Genomic DNA, 23,908 nt, shown 5'->3' with positions numbered 1-23,908 from the left:
AGGGCTGGGATACTGCTCGGGTGCCCAGACCGAATTAGTTGGTTTTCTTAGGGGGCCACACTCGGAGCCTTTGACCTAAAGGTCTGACCCACAAGGCAGTGGAGGATCGTAAGGAGATGTAGTCCTATGGTAGCCGGTGGCCAACGACTGGTTCATACGCCATTTGTTTCCTCAGGATATTGGAGCCCATGTGCACCATTGGTTTGAAATCCGGTTAAAGCGCCGGACATTCGCTTTTCATCCTCTCATTTTCGTAAACAACACCCCCGCTACGAGAAGGTAGTGAGTAGGACTTCCCTGGCAGAGGCTGTATACGCGTGGTCATGTAAGAGCATTTCGACATTGACAATGATACCTTTCATTCTTCGATTGAGTACACAATAGTTTGTGATTTAGTTGACCAGTGTTCATTGACACCTCCATTTTATTATTTTCAGATTATTTAACTGACATCAGCATTGTGTAACATTCATAACTAAGTGTCATTAATGCCAGTGTTTGCAATACTTAATCTTTTCAATATATCAGACGGGTTTTATGGATATTTTAGTAATTTAAATGGCTAAGATCATGAGTCAGTTGAAGCTAGACCACCATGGAAAACCTGGAAGCACTGCCATCCAGTGCTTCCATATTTTCAATATATGTCAAATTATAAACACCCTATAGATAAATACAAACAATTCTCAATGACTTATTTCTAAATAGAATACTTTACTTACCAAATGCAGAATACTTTGAATATTCAGAGGACAATATATTTGGTTTAAATTGAAGATGATCTATATCATGAGATGGTTTTATATGATTCAAAGTCTATTTTTATCAATGATAAACAGAAAAAAGAAAGATAGATATTAAAGATACATAGAATCAGTTGAAATGGTGAGTAACGTTTTATGAAAATTGGATAGTGGCTAATGGTAGCAACAAGGAAACGTGTTTTATCCTATTTGAGACTCATCAGCTGGATGTGCTAACATTTCACTGTTGCTATTCACATTGAGAAGCAAACGCAGTACCTTTTGCCTCAAAGAATATCAATGCTAGTTGTTACCCAACTTTAACAAAAGCTTATGATTGAACGGAAATATGAAGGCAGTTCACACAGCATGCATAAGTGTCAACAGAAATCTATCGACTGCAGTCTTCAACATCAGCTGAATAGCCATTGTAAACCCGAGAAGTGTTGGACTGTAATGTTTACGCTAGTCTGTGACTCTTCCACAGCAAGCACGCACGACAATCGGAGTCAAGATTGAAACTTTGATCGTCAGGTTTTGTCGTGATCATATTGTCTTGAAATCATTAGGTTGGAATCCAATACTTCCAAAGTTAAGCTGTTTGACCGACAATCGTATTTGACATGTTTCTTTGAAGTATAATTCTCTACTGTCTCCTAACTAAGACTTGTAAAATGACCCGTATTGTTTGCCTGAAGACAAGTTTTATGAGGTTGCTCAACCCTAATCCATGAGTTATCTTCATAATGAATTACCTGAAGGATTATAATATTATTTTTACATATTCGGTGATACGTTTAAAGTTTTGAGACATTTATTTTAGATTTGATTTAATTAAATAAATATGGTTTTAATAGTTGAGTTCATGAGTCAATCAAAGCTAGACTACCATGGAAAACGTGGAAGCATTGGACGGCCGTTTCATCCTAGTATGGGACTCCTCAACAGTGCTCATCCACGATCCCACTCAGGGGACTCAAACCCAGTACCTTCGGTATCACATGCGAGTGCTTAACCTCCAAACCACTGAGCTGACCGGCATACAACGGTGCTAATGTGCAACCTCAACCAATCCACGAAATTGCGCGATCATCTTCCATTGTACTGAGGTAGATACCTGTCTCTACCCGACAAGGATTAGCTCCACTGGTCACGGCTTCTCACTAGAACTAGACAGGTATCTACCTCAGTAAAATGGAAGATGGTCGCGCAATTTCGTGGATTGGTTGAGGTTAGATACTAACACCATTGGGTGCCGGCCAACTCAGTGGTCCAGAGAATAAGCGTTTGTGCGCGAGACTGGAGGCCCTGAGTTCGAATCCCACTTGTGGGATCGTGGATACCGCAGAGGAGTCCCACAATAAGACGAAACGGTCATCCAGTACATTCAGGTTTTCAATGGTGGTCTGACATCAATCGGTTCATCATGTCAAATTAAAAAAATGATAAATTAAATTATGCACCAAATTTAGACAATTGCTGAAAATTAAGAATCACAGAACATCACTTGGTATTGTTTGGCTTGTATCTTCCCATTGATGTTTAGGACTGCAATTGATCAGTCTCTTGTTGGCATATGTGCATACTGTGTGTATGCCTCGATATTACCTTAATTCACAAGCTATTTGTAAGCAATGATGGATAGTGGCTAGCAGTGGAATCCAGGACGTGCGGTTCGTCCTACAAGCCAAACGATAACAAGTGAATTCAAATTCACCCCATTGCACAATCAAGTGGCTATCAGAACTCAGTAGCTGAGTGGATAACGCGATGGCGTTTGAAGCGAATGGTACTGAGCTCGAGTCTCAGAGTACATCTCAGGTACATCCAGCTGACGAGTGGCAAATAGGACGAAACGCGCGTCAAACTGGATTCCACTACTAGCCACTATCCATCATTGATCACTGAATATGTTTTAAGTTCTATTGACAAGACTGTACACACACATAAATCTATCAAGAATTAGACTGTAAAAGTTTCAATCCTAGAAGTGAATGAGTTCATTTTCATATTCCTTAAATTAACATCTAATAATAAGATTAATAGTTTATAGGATCATAATAAAACAAAAAGTACCTTTCGTTTGGATAAATCATAATTGCATTCATTAATTTGATTCACTTCATTTGTAGAATATTCATGTAAAGGTTTCTTTTGTAATTCATTATAAATTCTTTCATTATTTTCATAATAATCTTTATCTTCCATATCATCATGGGAATATTTTGATGATAATTCAAATGATTTTCTTAAAGGATTATTGATTAGAGGTGTCTTGATTGATGTGATCGGTTTCTCAGAATAAGATCTTGATCGAATTGGTGGATTACTAAAATTCAATGGTTTATGTCTTTCATCTTGTAATGGTTTCAATGTATTTTTCATAAATAATGTATCATTTGGAAATAAATTCAAATTTTCTGGGATACTTTAATTGAAAGAGAAAAAAAATAATAAAAAATTTTTTTTTCAAATTAAACAACTTTTATTTCTTTGTATAACCATCCCCACCCCACCCCCCAAGCCTCATAGATCAGGTGTCATTAGTAACTAACTCAGAGTTTATGCATTAGTTTACTAGCTCAAGTAGAACTAGGCAAGTAAATTGTTCGTCTAGGTTATGTCTGCACTACATTCGGGTACATTCACCAGTTTGTCTTAGCATAATATAACACTGTATAACAAGTAGAAAATTCAAAACATTCGATTTAACATTTATTAGTTGATATTAACAATTATAGGATCCAATCAAAGAGTTGTATGGATATACGCTTAAGCCTACTATAAATTATTGAATCATTAGCTATATATAATTTTAAACCAAAGTTGTGTATCAGAAAATGATTTATTATATCAGAAGGGGTTTTGTAGAGATTTTAGTAATTTCAATAGTTGAGATAATGAGTCAGTTGAAGCTAGATCACCATGGAAAACCTGGAGGCACAGGACGACTTTTTCCCAGTGCACATCCACGACCCCGCCTCACAGGATTCGAATCCAGGACCTATCATTCTTGCGCGCAATCACTTAACCACTAGACCACTGAGCCGGCCGGTATCTAACGGTATTAATTTCTAACTTTAACTAACCCACGAAATTGAACGACACATCCATCATTGTCATCAGTCAGTTACTATCTCACAATAGACCCGGTTTCATTATATCTCTCTCTTTACCAAAAACATAATGTATTCATTTGAACTGTTCGTTCTGCCAAAATATAATTGTATCTTATCATTACTATTATTATTACACAAGTTGTTTCGACTAAGAATTATTGATTATCATCAATATCATAAGCAAAGATAGATGATGGTTAACAATTGAATCCAGGAGGCATATTTCATCCTATTTAGAACTCATCAGCTGGATGTTCTTCATTTCAAAGTTGTAAAATCAGTTAGACCCATTTCAGTTTGTTCAACTTCTATTCACATCTAACTGTATTTTTTGAAATTTTTTTCTATTATAAATTGAAACATGAAACTTTATTCAAATAAGTTTAACAAACCTTCGAAATGTTTTAATTCCATCTTCATCTTCACTTGGTTCATTGTCACCATTATCATAATGATATTTATGATGAATATTGTATGATTTATTTTTTACTGATGATTGTGAATAATGGTCAAATGCAGTATTGGGACGTTTATATACATCATCATAGAATTCAGCATAATCAGATCCAGTTAATTTTCGTCTCATTGAATTATTAGCCGATTTTGACTGACGATTATGTATACCATCTTGATGTAATCTACGTAATAAAGTAGCTGATGGTGCTTTGGAATTAAATTTATTTGACTAAAACAAAGTAGAAAATTTGATGAGACTATGGGCACTGTTAAAATAACCTTGGAAATGTTCATCTACTTTATCAAGGTTTAATAAGATTTGTAAATTAGTGCGAAGAACTAGGATTAGGATTTTGTTGAGTCGACTTTCGGAGAACTTCAACGGAGCCTCTAGAGGCCCAAAAAGAGCCGAAGAGTCCTAGCCAACCAGAGCATGATGGAGCATTCTAGAATTCCAACGTGGCGTGCTACTATTGGTCAGTAGCATAATATGTCGTTAACGGATTGGCCGAAATATGATGTTGATTTAACAAACGTTAACATTTATAAATACCCATGTTTTCTGTACAAAAACGAAACTTGGAGTAAAGTGTCTCTCTCATACTTTGCGTCTTCTTTCTGGTGTTCAGGTCGCTGTATAGTTCTAGCGTGCAGGTTATCTGAATAGCTTAGGAACGAATATAGCGTCATATCACCAAGACTTAACAGATTTACAGTTGAACATTAGGGTTAGAAATTAGATTCAATGATTTCATGACGAACTGACATCAACTCTAATACTGAAATATTATTTAACCAAATGAGTAGATGAATCTCGTGCCAAAATCTAAGACCTGTTATCTTAAATCTGATTGGTTCGTTCATAAATTATTTCCAGTTGGTTAACTATAAATAATTCAATGTTCAATACGTTGATTATTGCACATATTCAACTTGTTAACAAGGGATATGAAATAATGTGGTTACTGAAATAAGATGAATATTCAATGTACATGATATGTCCAATGAATAGAAGACTAGAAATACATTAATGTTTTATCAAAATTTGTTGAAACTTCTAAAGACATTCACCCATTACTTTTTTCTTAGAAAAAAAAAAGATTATTTCAAGTGAATCAAATGGTCAAGTGAGAGTAGTGCAATCTGTAGAGATAGCATACAATCAAGAAAACTGTCAACTTCTTGTGTTGATAAAAATATCACTTGTGATTTCTGATTGTTAGTTCAGTATTGGTATGGATACCAATAAACACTTTATATAGCCCTAGACAACAATTGAAAATGATATACAGCGTAAAGTGATAATGATGACGATGATACAGTTGAAGAGTCTAATATCTTGAAACATACATGGATACTTTGAGTAAAATAAAAAATGGTGATGATACAACTATACAACCACAAACGGAAAGTATTTTGAAGGGAGTTACGATTCATTAACTATAAAGTTTATAAAACAAAGTTGTTAGCGTAAATGTTTTTATTATGCCATATCGAGTCGGAGGTACTTTAATTCAAATCTTATTTCAGATTAGTCAACACTAATAAATCATTCCATATAGGTATATAATAAAACTTTATCAAAAGAATAACTTGAAAGAATCATAAATATAAAAATGATTAAAATAAGTAACAATTAACGAATCTATGAGACTATCATAGAAAGCATCGATAAGTAGTAACTCAGAAATTATAACATCAAGCAGAAAACCAACATGCAGATATGAGTAGAAATTGAAAAATCTAATATTAAAAATCTAGACCGATCCAAATGCTTAGAGATAGGCTGTTAACTTAAATTTGAACAGTATGACATTTTTAAGTGTACCGTTAATAAAACGCTTTTTCAGGATTATCATGAAAATTTTATCAGTTAGTTATTCAATAAAAAGAATATCTATCCAATGATTGAATATTCAGGGCCCCAGAATGCCCTGGTATGGCCGAGAGTGGGGAGAGTTAGTTCTCCCTCTCTAGATGCTCTCACATGGCCACCCGTATATAGCTACTGTCAGGGAAGTCCTAATCACCACCTTCCCGTAGCGGGGTTATTATTTACGAAATTCAGAGGACGAAAAGCGAATGTCCGGCGCTTTAACTGGGTTGGTGGACACGGAGAGTACACCTAGGGGAGTTGGAAAACCCTCACTCCAAACCAATTGTGCACATGGGCTTCAGGATCCTGATAGAACAGATGGCGTATAAACCAATTGTTGGTCATCGGATAACATGAGACTACATCTCCTTATGTTGTGCCACTGCCTTGTGGATCAGACCTTTCGGTTGAAAGCTCCGGGTGTAGCCCCCTGAGAAAACCACCTGGTACGGTTTGGGCACCTGGGCAGTATCATAGCCCACACACAAATGAAGTGAATTGTGTGAAGCATATATATTCGGTGCCCCTTTGTATCAATATTTATATGTTTAAATAAATAAACAATAAATAAAATGAAATAACACATGAGCTATATTTTAGTGGCTCAATATAAATTGAAAACTGGTAGTGAAGTACTTATTCAAGGTAAAAAGAACCAAATAAATCTCAGCTAGATAACTGAATTGAATTTCAAACATTTATCGGTTAATTGTCGAACGAATAAGTATTTACTGTTAACAATTTAAGCTACTTACAAGTAGAGATGATATTGGTTAGCAGTAGAATTCAGGCCACTCGTTTTGTTCTTTTTGGAACTGGTCAGCTGGATGTAAATTCATCCCAGAGTTGATGTTCACTCTGTGACTTGAACCTAGTAACGTTCACTTAAAACTCCATCAAGCTATCCACTTAGTTCCAAGAAGGACGAAACGCGCATCCTGGATTCCACTACTAGCCACTATCATCTATGCTTATAATACTTGTGACTCAACTCAATATTGAAACAATCCGCACATGATGTACATATACCAATAAGAGACTGATCCATTACAGTTCTTAAAATCAATCAGAAGATTCAAATAACCAATACAAAGATGTACTAACAAGTAGTTTACACACAAATATAAAAATACATTGTTCTATTACTTGTTCTGTAGGCAATTTATTTCGTTCAGTTAATCGAATTGATTTTTGTGTATCCTTCAATTTTCTATGGATCAACTGATGCGGAGCACATAGATTTTCAATATTAGCTAATTCTTGTTCCAAACGTTTTCGTTGTAAACGAATTTCTACCGGTTCAGGCATATTATCTAATTTTGGTATAATCAATGTATTTAAGTTATTGAAAGGTGATGTTGATGGTGACGGTGATGATGAAATAGGTGTTATTGGTTGACTGAAATGATTTCCATCAGATAGAGGACTTGTACGATGTAGAGAATGACGTAATGAATTATTTAGAACACGAGCAATTTCACGTTCTTCAATGTCACGAGCAAACTCTAAACTTGGCTTTGATGGAACAATCTCATGAGAGGGTAATAGATGCTATTTTGATGATTAAAAGAAGACCATGCAAAAAAGTTAATCCAAGAAAATTACGAAAGTTCATTAATTGGCTATCTTATATCATGAACTGACTAAAAAAGAGGACTTTTGAAAACTTGAGTTCAAATCAGTGGATGAGTGGTGTTATTGTCTTTGCCACGATACACAAATGCACTCGGTCGATGTGCACCAAAACACCGATCAAGTGTTTCATGGTTTTCTAGTCTCAGTTATGGCACTCTTTTATTACTGTTTTAATCTACCAACAGGTCATTAGCGCACGTTTTATATCACATAATCTAGTCGGCCTTTCTGACTGCATTTTATCAACCAAGTTATGTTAATTAACATTGTGATGCACTGATACCAAGCCGAATCAACCACTAGGTTGAACTATTTTTAATTTAGACAAAAAGTCATTTAACGTTGAAAAAATTGCCGAATATCATCAATGTTGAGGATGATCAACACTGTTTCCTATTGGATAGATAAATTCAGCTTAAGGAGTTTGATGGCTATAGCTTCAGAGAATCTAAAAAGACAGGAGTTTGATTGTAGATTGATGATGCAGAAAACAGTTCGGTCTTCCAACCTGATCCCTTTAGCAGATAAATGTCAATCCATATACACAGTTGGCGGTAACTTTATAATCTCTAAAGATAATATTATTAACATCATTTACTGCAACACTTTATCATCGAAGTGTTGATTTATATTCTCGATAGTTCCTTGAACAAAAAGAGGGGGGATCGGCAATGTCCATACTTGTTGTCTAGTGGCTGAAGGTCAAGTATTCTGACCATTAAGTCAAACCTTCATTAAACTCTAGTTTGGATAAATCCTTATTTAGTAACATAATTGAATTGTCAAAAAAGTATTTAAACCCAATTCACCATGATTTTACACTGGTTAGACACTTCTTTACCTCTCTTCGCAAAAAAAAATACTATTCTGTCATCAAAAGATATTCAACAGAAAACGAATAACTTACTCTTCGATATTCACTAGCAAACAATACATCATCACCACCGTAAACATCACCCATACGGATCATATTATCAAGAAACTTTATTAATGGGTCTGATAATTTCAACTGACCAATTACATCATTCAATTCAGACTGAATTACAGTTATATCTGATTTTGCTTCTTTTGTATTCCTAAAATTGAATTTCAGAAAAGGATTTCAAGGTTAGGTGAAAGGATTTTGTAGTGATTAGTCAGATATTGATTTCAAATAAGGTCCTATTGAAAAATATGAATCATTAGATGACTACTCCCTTCTCGTATGGGGCTCCCACCTGTAGCCGAATTCTAGGTCCCCAGGTCTCACGATAAACGCCTAACGATTAGACCCACTGAGTTGGCGCCTATCAAGGCAGTTCCAGAGTTAATCAGCTTTTCAATAAAGTGCAACGACCATCCGATGATATTGATGACAGCTGTTTCTTTCTTGTCATGTCCAAATATCCCGGCCTCGATCCTTTATAGGGTTATGGGTGTGCACCGCTAAAAAGTCCCATTCTAGAATGAGATCTATATTTGACAACAATCATTTATACATTAAAATAAACTATAAAATTCTTCACTTAAATTAAAGGAAATGGTTTTAATGTGTTGGTTTTGTTTGTTGGTATGCATGGATATAATTAGTGAAAATCAGGGAATGTGGTTTACATGAATGAGTAAAATAAAACATTAATCAATAGATGAATCACCAGACAGACTAGAAACTACAAGACATAGGAGACTAAAGGTCAAAGACGCAATTACAAAATGTAAAATCTTGGTTTAAGTTTTCCACGCAAAGGTCATTGAAAATAAGGGCAAGATAATAAGAATGAATATGTTCTGATATAACTAAGGTAACCTATTGAGCCAACCCAATTTGAACCAAGGACCTTCGGTTTTGCGCACGAACGCTTAGCCTCTGGATCACTGAGCCGACATTTGATAGTGTTACAGTTTAACTTCAACTAATCCACGATATTTTGTGATCGTTTATAAATTAAGAGTTCAGTGTGCTGGGCCATGGATACACATTGCTGAGAAGTCCCATACTAGGACGAAACGGCCGTCCAGTCCTTCCAGGTTTTCAATGATGGTCTAACATCATTCGGTTCATGATCTCAATAAAAAAATTACACTCATCAGTTTGTCTGGTTTGATCTTCGTCAGGGAATGGACCAAAAAGTCAGAATTATCAAATGTAAGTGAAATCACACAAAAATTGTGTACAAAGTAGTTTCATCTATAATAAATTTGGTTGGCACATTGAATTATCGATATGATAAGGCGAAGTGAAAGGTCAGTGATTTCAATACGGCTGTTTGATTTTGCCATCGCGTGTCTTGTAGGCTACAACATATATAAGCGAACAATATTGTTTTGAATTAGATCCTCATCATGTTCTACTCTAATATACAGTAATATTTATATATGCCTATACGAAATGATTAAACCAATCATGATAGTTTATGAGTCAGTGATAAATAAGTGAAAAGTACAAATTGACAATGTGACGACGGGTGTACTAGTTGTGATAAGAATAACAAAAGCTTGTATCAATGTTTCATTTAATGCAACTAACATCTGTCTATCGTGCTCCAGCCGATATATGGTGATTCCTCAACTAAAGGATAAGTTAACTGTTTCTGCCACATCCATGTGTATCTACGGATTCAGCTGTTCCTGTGTAGAGAGAGAGATTTTGGACGCACAACCAGACAACTGAGCCAACGAGTTAGTGTGCACCTCCCTTTGTAGTTAAGAAGGAGTATCGTCAAAACAATATGCAGGTCTGTTCTATCACACTTTATCGATAGTGGTCATGTACTAGATAGAAATAGGTCATTTAAAGTGAATTGTCGTAATCCTACCAGTTTTTCCTTATGGGGTTTGATTTCGTCTTTTAAACATAGTGGAAGATACAAAGATTCAAGGTAACAATCCGAGTCTCTGTATTCATTTGCAATTTGAAACACCTTTAACTCTTCCTAGGCCGAATTAGCCATAACGAAAGATTTTATTTACGACTATTTTTTATACTCTTTATTCGTTTATTTTGCTTCATCCCCCCCCCACATTCTTTCTAAATAAACGCTTCATTGTCCAACTATCTGAACACTTCTTGTTATGTAATGTTGTTGTTTTTATGAGTATTATTTTAGCATTTCTATTTTTCAAGTCATTGACCTATTTCCCATTATGAAACATTGATTCAGATCTTTGTTATTCTAATCATAACTAGTACACCTATCATCACATTATCAATTTGCACTTTTCTAAGTATTGTGTTTGGATGAATCGTATACGCAACCTTAAAATCAACTTGTGAATCAGTAGAATGATTAGAGTCGATTAGATGTTGAAGGATGGGACTTCTAACTGCTTTCCTATCACCGTTGTAGAATCACACTGGGATATATTGCTGTATCCAAATTGAAAGCAAGCGCTGGCTACGGCTAATGTACCTTACTTATGTAATCCATTCGATTGTCATTATTGACTCATAAACTGCCTTGATTGATTTAGGAATTCCGTTTAATGTATATAAATATTATTGTATGTTAGAGTAAAGCCTGATGAAGATCTAATCGAAAACAATATTGTTCGCTGACTGAATTCAATGGACATTTTCCTTACAAATAACATATAACTATTGAAAGCGGTAAACAGACTAACATTGACGAAATAGATGTCGGCTGGAGATAAATTCCACGTTGTCAAATCATCTAAATGTACCGTAGCCAGTAATTACGGTTATGTTTAAGCCACTCAATTGTAGATATTTGGGAATAATTTCTATGACATGACTTTTGTTATGTTGTAATTTTTCTTCTATCAAAACTGACTATGTTATACTTGACACGTCCTCAGCATGATGGAGTGGTATTTTTATCGTAGAAAACTACATTTTTATGTAAGTCAGCATAAACGACAGAGGACGAAACACGCCTCCCATCATGGATCATTATAGTGTAAACAAGAAATCCTGCTTCATTTTAATGGATTACCAGGTGTAAGGTCAAAATTACGAACGATAGTGAAGTTTATCCACACCTGGTCTTTTGAGTTTTACGCTTAATGACGACGATAAATTGTCATTCATCAAACAAGATGTCATATAATTAGAAAAACACGCTGAGGGTGGATAGAACATACATTACGGAAATCATCAAACTGCATCACGATGCAGGCGCTAACTTAGAATTCTGAAGGGATACGAAAAGGAGGAAAACCAAAGAACACATTGAACCGAGCATTGGAGGCAGAAACCAAAAGGACGAATAGCAACTGGAAACGACTAGAAAGGATTGTTCAGGACAGAGTTGGATGGAGAATGTTGGTGGATGGCCTATGCTCTTCTACGAGGGGTAACAGGCGTAAGTAAGTAGATAACCAAGATGTCATATGAACGTATATAGGATTGTCAATAAAAATACGGTATCGTAACCAATAACACTTCATTGTTATCGCTAATGGATTACAAACTTACTAATTATACTTTTTGATAAATGTTAAGAAAGCAATGCTGGAAATAATAGTTTAAACTGGAACCTATAAATAAATAAATAATTTAATGAAATATTCAATTAATTTCAATAGTTGAGATGAGTCAATTGAAGCTAGACCACCATGGGAAACCTAGAAATACTGGACAGCCGTTTCGGCCTATTTTGGGACTCCTCAGCAGTGCGTATACACGATTCCGACTCGCAAGATTCTAATCCAGGATCTATCGGTCTCGCTCGCGAACGCTTAACCTCTAAACCACTGAGCCGGCACCCAATGGTGCTAATGTCTAGCTCCAACTAATCCACGAAACTGAGTGAAACATCCAACACTCTCTTCAGCAAGTTACTATCTCACAACAGACCCAGTTGAAATCCACTGGTCACTGCTTCTCACTAGAAGCACTGTCAGTTGTCAAGTGAATGCTAATCAGTCACAGACAAAATAAGATATGAGAAGTGTACATCGGTCCATGTTGCGACACTGTACATAAATTTAAAAAAAGAGGAGGTCAATAAGAAAATGATAAACACTGGAAGGGAATTAGCAAAATTGACAGGTTAATCGGTTCAAAGGCAACGAATAAAATCCAAGAATGGAAAGTATGAAATGTCTCATTAAGCTCATGATTTAAATGAAAAAGAATGAATGTGACTTCACAACTATGACAATTTTTGGGTCAAAACAGTTCAGATCTTAAAATAGTAGATTGTGACGTTTCTGTAGATCTCTAACTCTAACTTCTGTCAACAACCGAAGTTGATGAATACTTTCAATATTATCAAAAAACCAACCATTTCTATTCATAAATAAGTTCAATCTCAACAATACTCAATCCATAGTTTCATTGTACGCGTTCATAGTTTATTAGACTCTTGTGATCATATACTTGCAAGTTAATTAATTTCGAAAGCAATGTTTCACAGTGACAGTATATATTTACTCACTAATAGATAGGTAAATAGACATCTCATCTATTCCATAAGTGAAAAAATTTGGTAAAGAAAACTGAATAAGAATTAATATATGAAGGGGTTTTGTGAAGATCGTAGTAATCTCAATAGTTGAGCATCATGACCACCATGGAAAACCTGGAAACACTGAACGGCTGTATCGTCCTATTGTTCGACTACTCAGAAGTGCGCATCCACGACAACGCCTCGCGGGATTCGAACCCAGGACCTAAGAATTGTACACCGATGTCAATAGTTTATTTAAAAGTCCCAAAAAATATCGGAGAGCTAACAAATAAAAATGTAAAAAATATTCAATAAAAAAATGAATCCCAATTACATTTACCCTTTTACTAATTGAATTTGATCGATTTGATAAGTGAAATATTCATACCATCTTTTTAGATTGGCTTTTTCACGATTTAATTGAAGAAGCAACAAGATGAGATCATCACGCTGAAAAACAAAGAGAGAGGGGGAGAGAAATTGATTTGAAGAAAACTAAGCATATGTAAAGTTTGATCCTTTGAAAATATGGTGATTATTAGAAAAAAACGTATATTAGGAGCTTGGATTCAAAATATTAAATGAAGGATACTTTTTGATAATGATGAACCACCTTCTATAGAAGGATGATCGTTAAATAGATAAGAAAGACTTGGTGAATGGTACATGAAACCAAGTAATGCGAACATATTTTCATCTACCATCAATCCAGTAAAACTAGTCTACATTTCCCAAGACTTTTCTTATAGTTCATACCACAAATTGACTTGAGTTAGACAGCTAATAAAAGCCAGGAAGAACAGTTATTTCTTCCTATGGGACTCCTTAACGGTGCGCAACCATGATTCCACTGAGCCGTCACTGAATGATGGAAATGAAATAGGAAGATGGCTGGAAAATATTACGAACTTATGGAGTGTTAAAACATAAATTATTGGATGTCAATACAGTGGTCTGATGGTTAGGTAGTTTCTAAGAGACCTAAATGTTCTTGGTTTGATGACCGGTGGGGTCATTGATGGGCACTGCCGAAATGTCACATACAAGGTTGAAATGGTTGTCCAGTGCCTCTTGGTTCACAGTGCTTCACTAACTAAGGTCATTTGGTAATAAGAATGATAATATTCAACAAATTTCACAAACCCGTATATTATTAATACTATTTTTGTGAGATTTCGCATAAATACAGATTCCCGACAGAACTTGGTGGTTGTATCACCGACATTTTTGAAAACAAATACAAAGAAATGAAAGTTTTATATGGGATTGGTGACCGAAAAGATTCTACAAACCGTAGCTGCCACCTTGATGTATCTGTCAGACTTGCCTGTTGCAATGATCTAATCGAGCTATACTGGCTGAAGTGCTCTTTTCTTTAGGTCCTAACATGGCAGGAAGGCAGGTTGGATAGTAGTAAGACTAAAAGCAGCTGACTTAAGCTTCAATGAAGACGTCAAGCCGAATCTATAAAGCTGTAAGAACAGTAAGGTATTACCCTTGAAAAACTCAACCTCTACCGTTATGCAACCTTTCAACGACGGAGGGGGGTGTTTATAGATGATATGTTCCGAAGAAAGCGTGCCTTATCTTGCTTCATGGAATTCAGCTACCACAGGGAAGTTCTAAAAAGTACAGAGCTAGTGCATCAATAAATACTGAAGAAAAGGTTTGTGTAACCGGCGTCACTTAGTTGTCCTTTGGGACCTATAATTATGATCCTAGGTTATCCGAACCACATCCAACTGCCAGAACTTTGGAAACTTGAAACATGGAAAACTAATATTCGCACGACTCAAGGAAAAAGTCAAAAACTAATGGTAGGTAAAGATTCTGTTCACCTACCGACAACACAATAACTTACTAACCAAATACGCTCATATTTATATACAGAATTTACAAGTATTTTATGACTAATCGATGAATATCATACATAACTGAAATAGTAAGGATACAACTGGATCTTACAACCGGATACTATATTGTGGAAATGTTACAAAGAATCAATATTATGCGGATGTTATTCAGAACAGAAGTCACACTGAACTAAAGATGAAATGAATGATATACGAAATAAATATTACATTGAATTAAAACAAGATTTCGTATTTTAATCACTCCTAACATTAACTCTTTTTTTTCATATCTATCATAAACAAGTAAATCTGTTAATACTTCCCCCAAATGCCCTGGTACGGCTGAGAGTTGGGAGAGTCAGCTCTCCCTCTCCAAATGCTCTCACATGGTCACGTGCATATAACCACTGCAACACATGGCCCAACCATTTCAGTCGATGAAGATTCATAACCTCATCAACTGATTTATCATTGTGTAATTGTGCATTAAACATTGAATTAGCCTTCCACAACTGAGTTCTCGTTCACTATACTATTACTGTTATGTCGATATTCATCTCGCTATGATGATGTGATGTGGCAATTTGAATCGATGTGATTGTATCAATAACATATTATGTTTAGTGATTTTTTCGTGACATTATTTCAGTAATAAATCGTAGTACAATCCATGATTCACGGTGTCCATATTCAATCTCTGACTGAATAATCTCTGTTAGGTTATTACGTAACATCTAACTTCTGAAGTATCCCCACTAAAGAAATGCTACGAAACATGTAACTTGAAGTTATGATTTTAATCAATTCATTATATTATTCTGACTAATGATTATAACATAACTTTATCTAATCCAAATCAATGTTTCCTATAGACAGTTAGCAACTAACACGTCCCCAACAGTAGTCATCTAACACTGCAGGTAAGCTCAGATGTGTGTGTGTATATATATATTTGTCAGTGTTCAGTTGTTAGAGAATTTTATCTGAATTTATTTCAATACATTAAAATATGAATGTATATCTGAAAAGAAACCTAATTCAAATTGCCCCCCAACTGTGCTGAAGACTATAACAACATGATCATTAATATTCAATGATCTTTAAAAACTTTTATACTGTTAATGATCATATTGCCTACTAGTAACTGATTTCAAGAGGTGATTTTGGAATTCTAGTGTAAAGTTATGATTAGTGAATTTCAATTTTTTCTCAAGTATGAAGCAGATACTCACATAGGACAATGGAAAATTATCACTCTTTGTTGTAAATTAATTTAAGTTAGATATATGTAACACTGGATAGTTGATTAGTGAATTTCAGGTTAAGTGTTCGAGAGCAGGACTACAAGTCTTAAATTCTATCGCTGGTGGTAACTTCATGGACGTCTACTGATGAGGAGTCGCATACTAAGAAGAGAAAGCTATCCAGGGCTTCCGGGTTTTAATGGTTATCTAACCTGGGTTGTTTTGTGATATCAATGACACTGACAAACATGTATGAATTTCAGCAAATATAAAACATTATTATATGTTTAGATTATGACTAGGAGTGAATAAACCTAAGATACGTGTTTTGTTCAATGTATTCTACACGCTGGCATGATGATTGATTCTCAAAGTCATGTCAAACAACTCAGAAACACTCCTTGGCTTTTCCAAACTTACGTCACTTGTGCAGTAAGCGAGATTTCCGTGGATGAATCAAAGACTTAGTATTCCCGAAAGTAATCTGCTCCATATTACTCTATAGCTGTGAAACATGTTCTATGGAATTAAAAGACATACGTAAGCTGCAGGGTTTCAACTATACGTGTCTTTGAGAAATTATTCGTGTACCGTGGAACGACCAGGTGAACAATGCTGAGGTTAGGCATAAGTTACTAGAGAAAGACAACAAATCAGATGATGAGGTAGTGCAGTTTTGTTGAGTAAGGTGGCTTTGAAATGGATTACGTATGCTCAGCCACTGAACGCATTGACGTTCTGTTATGGTTGGTGTAGGAGTAAGTTAGAAGAAAGCAAACTGCAATCAAATAAAGACTTGGTCTTATTTCATTATATCATTGGCTGTCGATCTGAGTCATGTTGGCAGTTGCATAGTACAAAGTAGTATAGAGACCTCGAGATAACTGTGATAGGCGGCTGAAGATGTTGGTTAACTCTGAATCAGTTACAGTACCGGAGTTGTACTCGCTTTATTTTCTTTTGGATCTTGAGTTCCAGTATTCCTTCATATACATCTTTCCATTCCATCTTCTCAAACCAAACTATTACCGTTTAGTCTTTATTGTTATCATTACAACTACAAGTATTTCGACTTCTTTACTAAATATACTATTAATATCATCTCATATTGTTTGTTTGATAAGGTAACTTGGGTTAATACACATTTGTGCCAAGCAATTTGATTATTATGTCTGACTAAACCGGCCTTTATTTTAAAACAATGACATGCAATCAACTGTTAACAGTAATAGCAATAATAATAATAATAAAATCAAACTATTTCAAAGAAACTTACCGATTTACCTAAAAGATCTGATGCAGCAATACTCATTCGTTTAGCCAAACCAGTAACAGGATATCGGTGTTTAACATTTGTCAAAGCTTTTGTCTCCTAATCAATAAATAGAGTATAATGTATGGAGACATTAATGCAAAACAACTAAGGTAGAGATTCTTTAGTTAATGAGATAGAAATATTGATAAAAGTGTAGTAATAGGATAGGGACAAGACAATCAAAATCAAGTAAATGTCTTTTAAGATTTTGTCCACAGTTGGTTTTTATTTTACATTATGTCAAACAAATAGGAGATATTCTATGCATAGTGATTAGAATGTTTAAAATGATGATAATGGAAAAACTACTATTTATCACTATGGTGTAAAATGATAGCTTTAAATGTACTAAATGTTTAGAATATAAGTAATATGCAAATCAATCATAAATGTATACCCTTAACTAGGAATACGAAGATGTCTAGCATACTTCTTGAGTTCTTATAAGTGTTAAAGAAGGTGAATGTTCTATTCCCGAATGGATGAAGTTATATTACGTATGTTTTTTTTTCTTGGACTTATAGACAAAAAGATCTGCAGAAGGTTCTAACAGACTAGTTAATCATGTAAAATCTTTTTTAATATTACTACTTTTTCACTAAAAATTGTTATATCTAAGGCTTAGATTCTTACTATCCCGCGTATAACATCAGTACCCGGCGCTAGAACACTCGCAAGTCGCGGATGAGAAGACGAAGACAAGTGGAAGGAATGTTATTCCAAACAGTGTCAAATCATAGTACAAAAATGTCAGGTATTTATAGTTTTTAGTAAAAATGAAATCATCATTATAGTTATCCAATCCGCACACAGGGGTTTATTAGCATTTGTTCAATAGGGAAGTTACACGTAGGGATTCTGGAACATTCTTCCGAAAGATAACTGGATGAAATGCCTTCGGCTTTTTCTGAGCTTCTTAGAGATTCCTTTAGTTCACCTGTGGACCGTCCTCACAAAAACTACTGAATAGTTGTTTCGTTCAAGTAAATAACTTTCCATCACATTTAAGACTCAAATCAACGATTAAACTTGAGATTTTCAGGTCTCAAAACGAATGTACTAATCATCCAATCCCTTTAGTCAGTAATTGCATCACACCTGAAAATGTTGTCACCGATTAACTCTCATACAAAGAGGGGATTTTCTGTATTCATAATAAGTATCAAAAAACGATTTGCAGTTGACCTAACATCAGAGCTACATATAAGCTATTACGCATATCTTAGTGATGGGTGTGGTTAATTAACTCGTATATACAAGTTTATCAAGTAACCCGTATCAAAAAAGACTAAAGCTATAAACTTGATTTTTACGATATTAATAAATTAAAAGTATAATTTTCTGATATCAGAAAGGGGTTTATGTGGAGAATATAGTGATTTAATAGTTGAAATCATTAGTCAATTGAAACTACACCTTCATGGAAAATCTGGAAATACTGGTTGGTTGTTTCGTCCTATTGTGGGACTCCTCAGCAGATGCTCACTAGTGACTGGCTTCAAGAGATATTTCCTCGAGTTCTAGTGAGAAGCAGCGACCAGTGGAGTTCAACCGGGTATGTTGCGAGATAGATGTTGGATGTGTCACTCGATTTCGTGAATTAGTTGAAGCCAGACATTAATACCGTTGGGTGCTGGCTCAGTGGTCTAGAGGTTAAACATTCGCGCGCGAGACCGACAGGTCATGGGTTAGAATCCCGCGGAGCGGTACCGTGGATGCGCCCTGCTGAGGAGTCCCACGATAAGACGAAACGGCTGTTCAGTGCTTCCAGGTTTTCCAAGGTGATCTAGTTTCAATTGACTCATGATCTCAACTATAAAAATAATTTAAGTTTAATTATTTGAAATAAGCTAAAGTACACAAGACATAAGAAAACAAAGTAATACACATATTTTTGTGATATTCCAATGAGTAGAAAATTGTATTCTTCATATTTCGTTACTTAAGTCAAAGAACATGTAAGTTACACAAAAAGATCTCTTAATAATGCTGTAGAACTGGTAAATGTAAGATAGTCTAGAAGACTTGTAGCTCAGGTAGATGATTTTGGTAGAGCTTTTTTTCTTTGAATGGAATGGTTTAGTCGTAGAGCTTTCATCGTTATTCTGAATGACATCATCAGCACAAATGATTAAGCGATGATATCTTCATTAGTCGCCAAATCAATATTAAAAGTATCAAAATAATTCAGAAATTTTTTTTTTAATCATAAAGAGAGGCGAATAGCCGAAGCGCTTTATGTAATGTTAAGTCCCTCCACCCACAAGAGTAGGGAATATATGAGAATACGTTTTCTTACAGGCTCCAACAGATATTCTAAACATTTCGCTGAAAACTGATTAGTAGATCTATGCAAGTCAAAAATGAGCTGGACAAGTAATCCAAGTTCCTATACTTTGGACAAAGCATTTCACTACGGTATCGTTGATATTGTTAGCTTAATACATTTATATCTTTATTATTTAACATGATCCTTTCTTATTCTCTGGAAGATTTCACTCAGTAATTTATCGATCATTCCAGTTATATTTAGCTTGTTGAGGTCATTTAGAGAACTTGCTGCTATCTGACAACAGAATCGTTATTTTGTCAACATGGACATTCTAGTTAATTAGAACTATTATTTCAACTTTGCTAAAGTGTGATATTCATAGATCTTACTTGCTTCTAACTAATTTAGAATGTTTTCTACGATCTTTGCTTAAAAGGCATCCAATTATTGATTTTGTCAACACATACTCATGGCATCTATTGACAAGATTAGATTTAAAACGTTGGAATGGCGAGACTATAATTTATGGACGAACCAATCAGACTTACGAGAGCAGGTCTTGGATTTTGGCGCGAAATTCACCCACTCATTTGACCAAATAGTGTCTTGGCATTTTAGCTGATGTCACTTTGTGATGAAAAAGAGAGATTCTAATTCCTAACCCTAGCCATCAACTGTGAATCATAATCATTATTCTCCAAACTGCTTAATAACCCTCATTTAGCCTTAGTAAGTAGGTAGACACTCTCAAGGTCGTCCATAAATTATAGCCTCACCACTCTTTATTTTAGCACATACCCACGATCTCACATACAGAATCAAGACCATGACTTTTAGATTTTGTCAACAGAAAGATAACTTTAGACTACTGAGGATGAATTTAATGGTTTACCCTCTTAACTTCAATCAAAAATGTTCTTTACTGTAATTAACAGACTAAGATCATTGTGATCACGAACTGGCACAAGTTAGACAACCATTAAAAACCTAGAAGCACACACTGAAAGATTGTTGCTAGATAATGTGAATTGAATAAAGTTAGACAGATAAGCCATCAGATGGTAGCTCGGTGATCTAGTGGTGAAGTGTTTACTAGTAACACCAAAGGTCTTGGGTTCAATCTCATAAGGTGGGGTTGTGGATGCGCACTGCTGAGGAATGCAATACTAGGATGGCAAAGCTGTCCAGTCCTGCTTGGTTTTCAGCAGTTATTAAATTTAGGTCAGTCTGTGTTCTCGATATCACTCAACAAAATTAAGGTCAGGTGATTAGTGAAAAACTATTTTATGATCGTTTATATATTAAGGGGGGTTTAGCACATAACATCTTCTATATTAATACACACCTATGTGATTTACCCTGACTTTTGGATAGATGAATTACTCTGATCTTCTTAGTCATTTCATTTATGTATGCGACCTTGGGATGTATTTACGGTGGCATGTATGTGTCTATATGCTTGTGTAGTGAACGAGAACTCAGGTGAGGACAGTCAATTTATTATTCTTTGGTAAAATGTGACGACTATACATCAAATAATTCATTTGCAAATCTCCCATCAATTTTTGTTCGTATCCTTCATCATTCTTTCAATTCTTAATTCCTTTCTGTTCCACTTCCTATTTTCTTCAGTTGAATCTTCCCAACCTTCTTTTGACAGACATTACAATTCTTATCGGTGTTACGTACTACTTGTGTATGTTGATATAAGTAGCGTACACCATACTTGCTTGTGTCTTTCATGATTATACAAGTTGAAGTTATGATTGAATCAAATTCAATAGATACGTTGACTTTCTGTGCTTTTTCTTCTCTTGCTGTTTGTCTGCATTGACGGATGTGCGAAATATATGCATTCGTATTTGAGTTGTTTTATCCCGTCATTTATTAATACTATTTACGTCGATAAATATATAAGAAGTTAATTAGGATATGCATTTCATTCTTATCCATATCATCCGATTATAATAGAGTCAAGCAATGAGCACTAATGGCATCCCTACACATTTAAACCAATACAAGCAATATAGAACTGTATATAAGCACATTTTTCAAAGTAGTTCATACAACATATTTGGATCACTGGGTTTGGCATGAATGAAGTTAGAACTTTGGATACCAACCCAATGAATTAATGGTTAAGTGTTTTGTGAAAATCTTGAAAGGTAAATATCCTATATCTGATAGAATTGAAAATATAAACAGTTAAGGAGTCCCATATTAGGATAAAACGTTTGTCCAGTGGTTTATACTTTTCACAAATGCTTTAATTAAGATTAGTCTCTAACGAATACCATCTACAAATTAAGACGTATTAATTAGAAATAGATCTGGAAAACTGATACCATTAATTACAGATATAACGACTCGACTTAATCGCATGATTAATGGCGCTGATTCCATGTAACTAGTTTACATGTTAGTACTGAGTGAATCAGGGGGAGATTGATTATGAATACAGTGATCTTGAGTGTTGTTAGAGGTATGAGGGTGGTTATCACTTCCCGGTTGCCCACATCGAGGAAGGGTTCTTCTAGAGGCACCTGAAAAGGAAATTGGGTCAGGGGTGGTCCTAGTGACCCGAGAGCGTGATCGCAGCGCCCAAGGGACAACTACTTGAGGTCAGTCACATACAACCTTTTTGTGAGTAACTTCCGTGTTAGCTCCGTACTTGTTTAGACCTTACCACCGGAGACAGATATCCGTGGGATAAGGTGCAGTGTGCATTTTTAGGATCGACCTTTTCTAACCACACCTTTCCTTTGTGGGAAGGCATTGCTGCTGTCATGCTGGTTGTCTGAAGGAAACACTTTACTGCCGTCACACCTCTGTACAGTCAGCAGTACGACTTTGCTTTTAGTTTTATCGCTCTTCAACCGACCTGTCTGGCATGTTAGGACCTCGAGGAATGATTGTCCCAGCCAGTATAGCTCGATTGGGTCATCACGATAGATAAGCCCGACCACCACGTTATGGTAGCAGCAGCGGTTGGGCCACGTGTTACGTATGCCTGAACACCGATTATCAGGACACGCAATGCTGACTAGTGTTGAAGATGGCTGGAACAAAGCTAGGGGCGGGCAAACCAAAAGATGGCATCAGTTCTTAAATTCACTAACTTCTAGTCTGAGCCATGGTGGTAGATGCAGACTACTTAGTTGGAGTCCGCGTGACTATCGTAACCAATGGTTGGAGACTCTGGGTGACATGGCTCAGAACCGATCACAATGGCATCATTGTATACACTTTTTGTCTTCCTTTAAATTGTGAGATTAAGATTGCTTTATACAGGTTGAAATCATGAGTCAGTTGAAGCTAGACCACCATTGAAAACCTGGAAGCACTGGACGGCCGTTTCGTCCTGGTATGGGACTCCTTTATACCTTTATACTTCTATGAATTTGATGTTCATTTTGTTGTGCTAATTAGGTGTGGCAACTTGGACCGATGCACATATGTACCTGGTTCTACGTTGTAGCTAACTGACTGATTGACTAATTGGATGAATTTATGGATATAAACATGTACATGAATAAATAAACAATAACTCCAACTATGTGAAAAAAACAAACTATTTTTTATAGTACACTTTATAGTTTAGTGCTAGAATATTCATTTACTTAGATGAAAGTATAATTCGAAAGAGGATGGAAACCATTAAACTATCGATTCAATGAACTAACAACAACAACAACAACAACAAACCATTCACTTCCTGTTACTACACACAGTTTGACCTTAAGTTTACTCATCACGTGTATAAATCAACAATTGTGACTAGTGATAATTCATTGAAAGAGTAACAAAACAGTGTAGAAACTAACAAATGTTATTTCATTTGATAGAAATATAGACATATATAATTGCATGAACAAATGAATATGTTTATAAATTAATCAATAAACCCATATAGTACCTCTATACAGTAGTACAATATTACTTAGTGAGTAGCAGTCATAAGAGATAGAGTTGTTTAGACGAATATATAATCAGATTTATTATGAA

General features: G+C 35.3%; 1 protein-coding gene across 1 annotated transcript in view; it reads right to left on the bottom strand.

The window, feature by feature from the left end:
• Positions 1–23,908, bottom strand: part of MS3_00004876 (uncharacterized protein) — a gene marked incomplete at both ends in the record, with an annotated part of 53,636 nt that overhangs the window by 17,876 nt on the left and 11,852 nt on the right. Inside the window, 7 exons of the mRNA XM_035732893.1 lie at positions 723–816; positions 2,820–3,171; positions 4,255–4,547; positions 7,341–7,745; positions 8,737–8,905; positions 13,560–13,669; positions 17,593–17,688. Of these exons, the coding sequence (XP_035590032.1) occupies positions 723–816; positions 2,820–3,171; positions 4,255–4,547; positions 7,341–7,745; positions 8,737–8,905; positions 13,560–13,669; positions 17,593–17,688 (1,519 nt within the window). The remainder of the gene's footprint in view (positions 1–722; positions 817–2,819; positions 3,172–4,254; positions 4,548–7,340; positions 7,746–8,736; positions 8,906–13,559; positions 13,670–17,592; positions 17,689–23,908) is intronic.

The sequence above is a fragment of the Schistosoma haematobium genome, chromosome 3 (genome assembly GCF_000699445.3).
Source record: "Schistosoma haematobium chromosome 3, whole genome shotgun sequence".
Taxonomy (NCBI): Eukaryota; Metazoa; Platyhelminthes; class Trematoda; order Strigeidida; family Schistosomatidae; genus Schistosoma; species Schistosoma haematobium.
The sequence above is the reverse complement of the archived record's forward strand: the minus strand, read 5'-3'. Positions and strand labels throughout refer to the sequence as shown.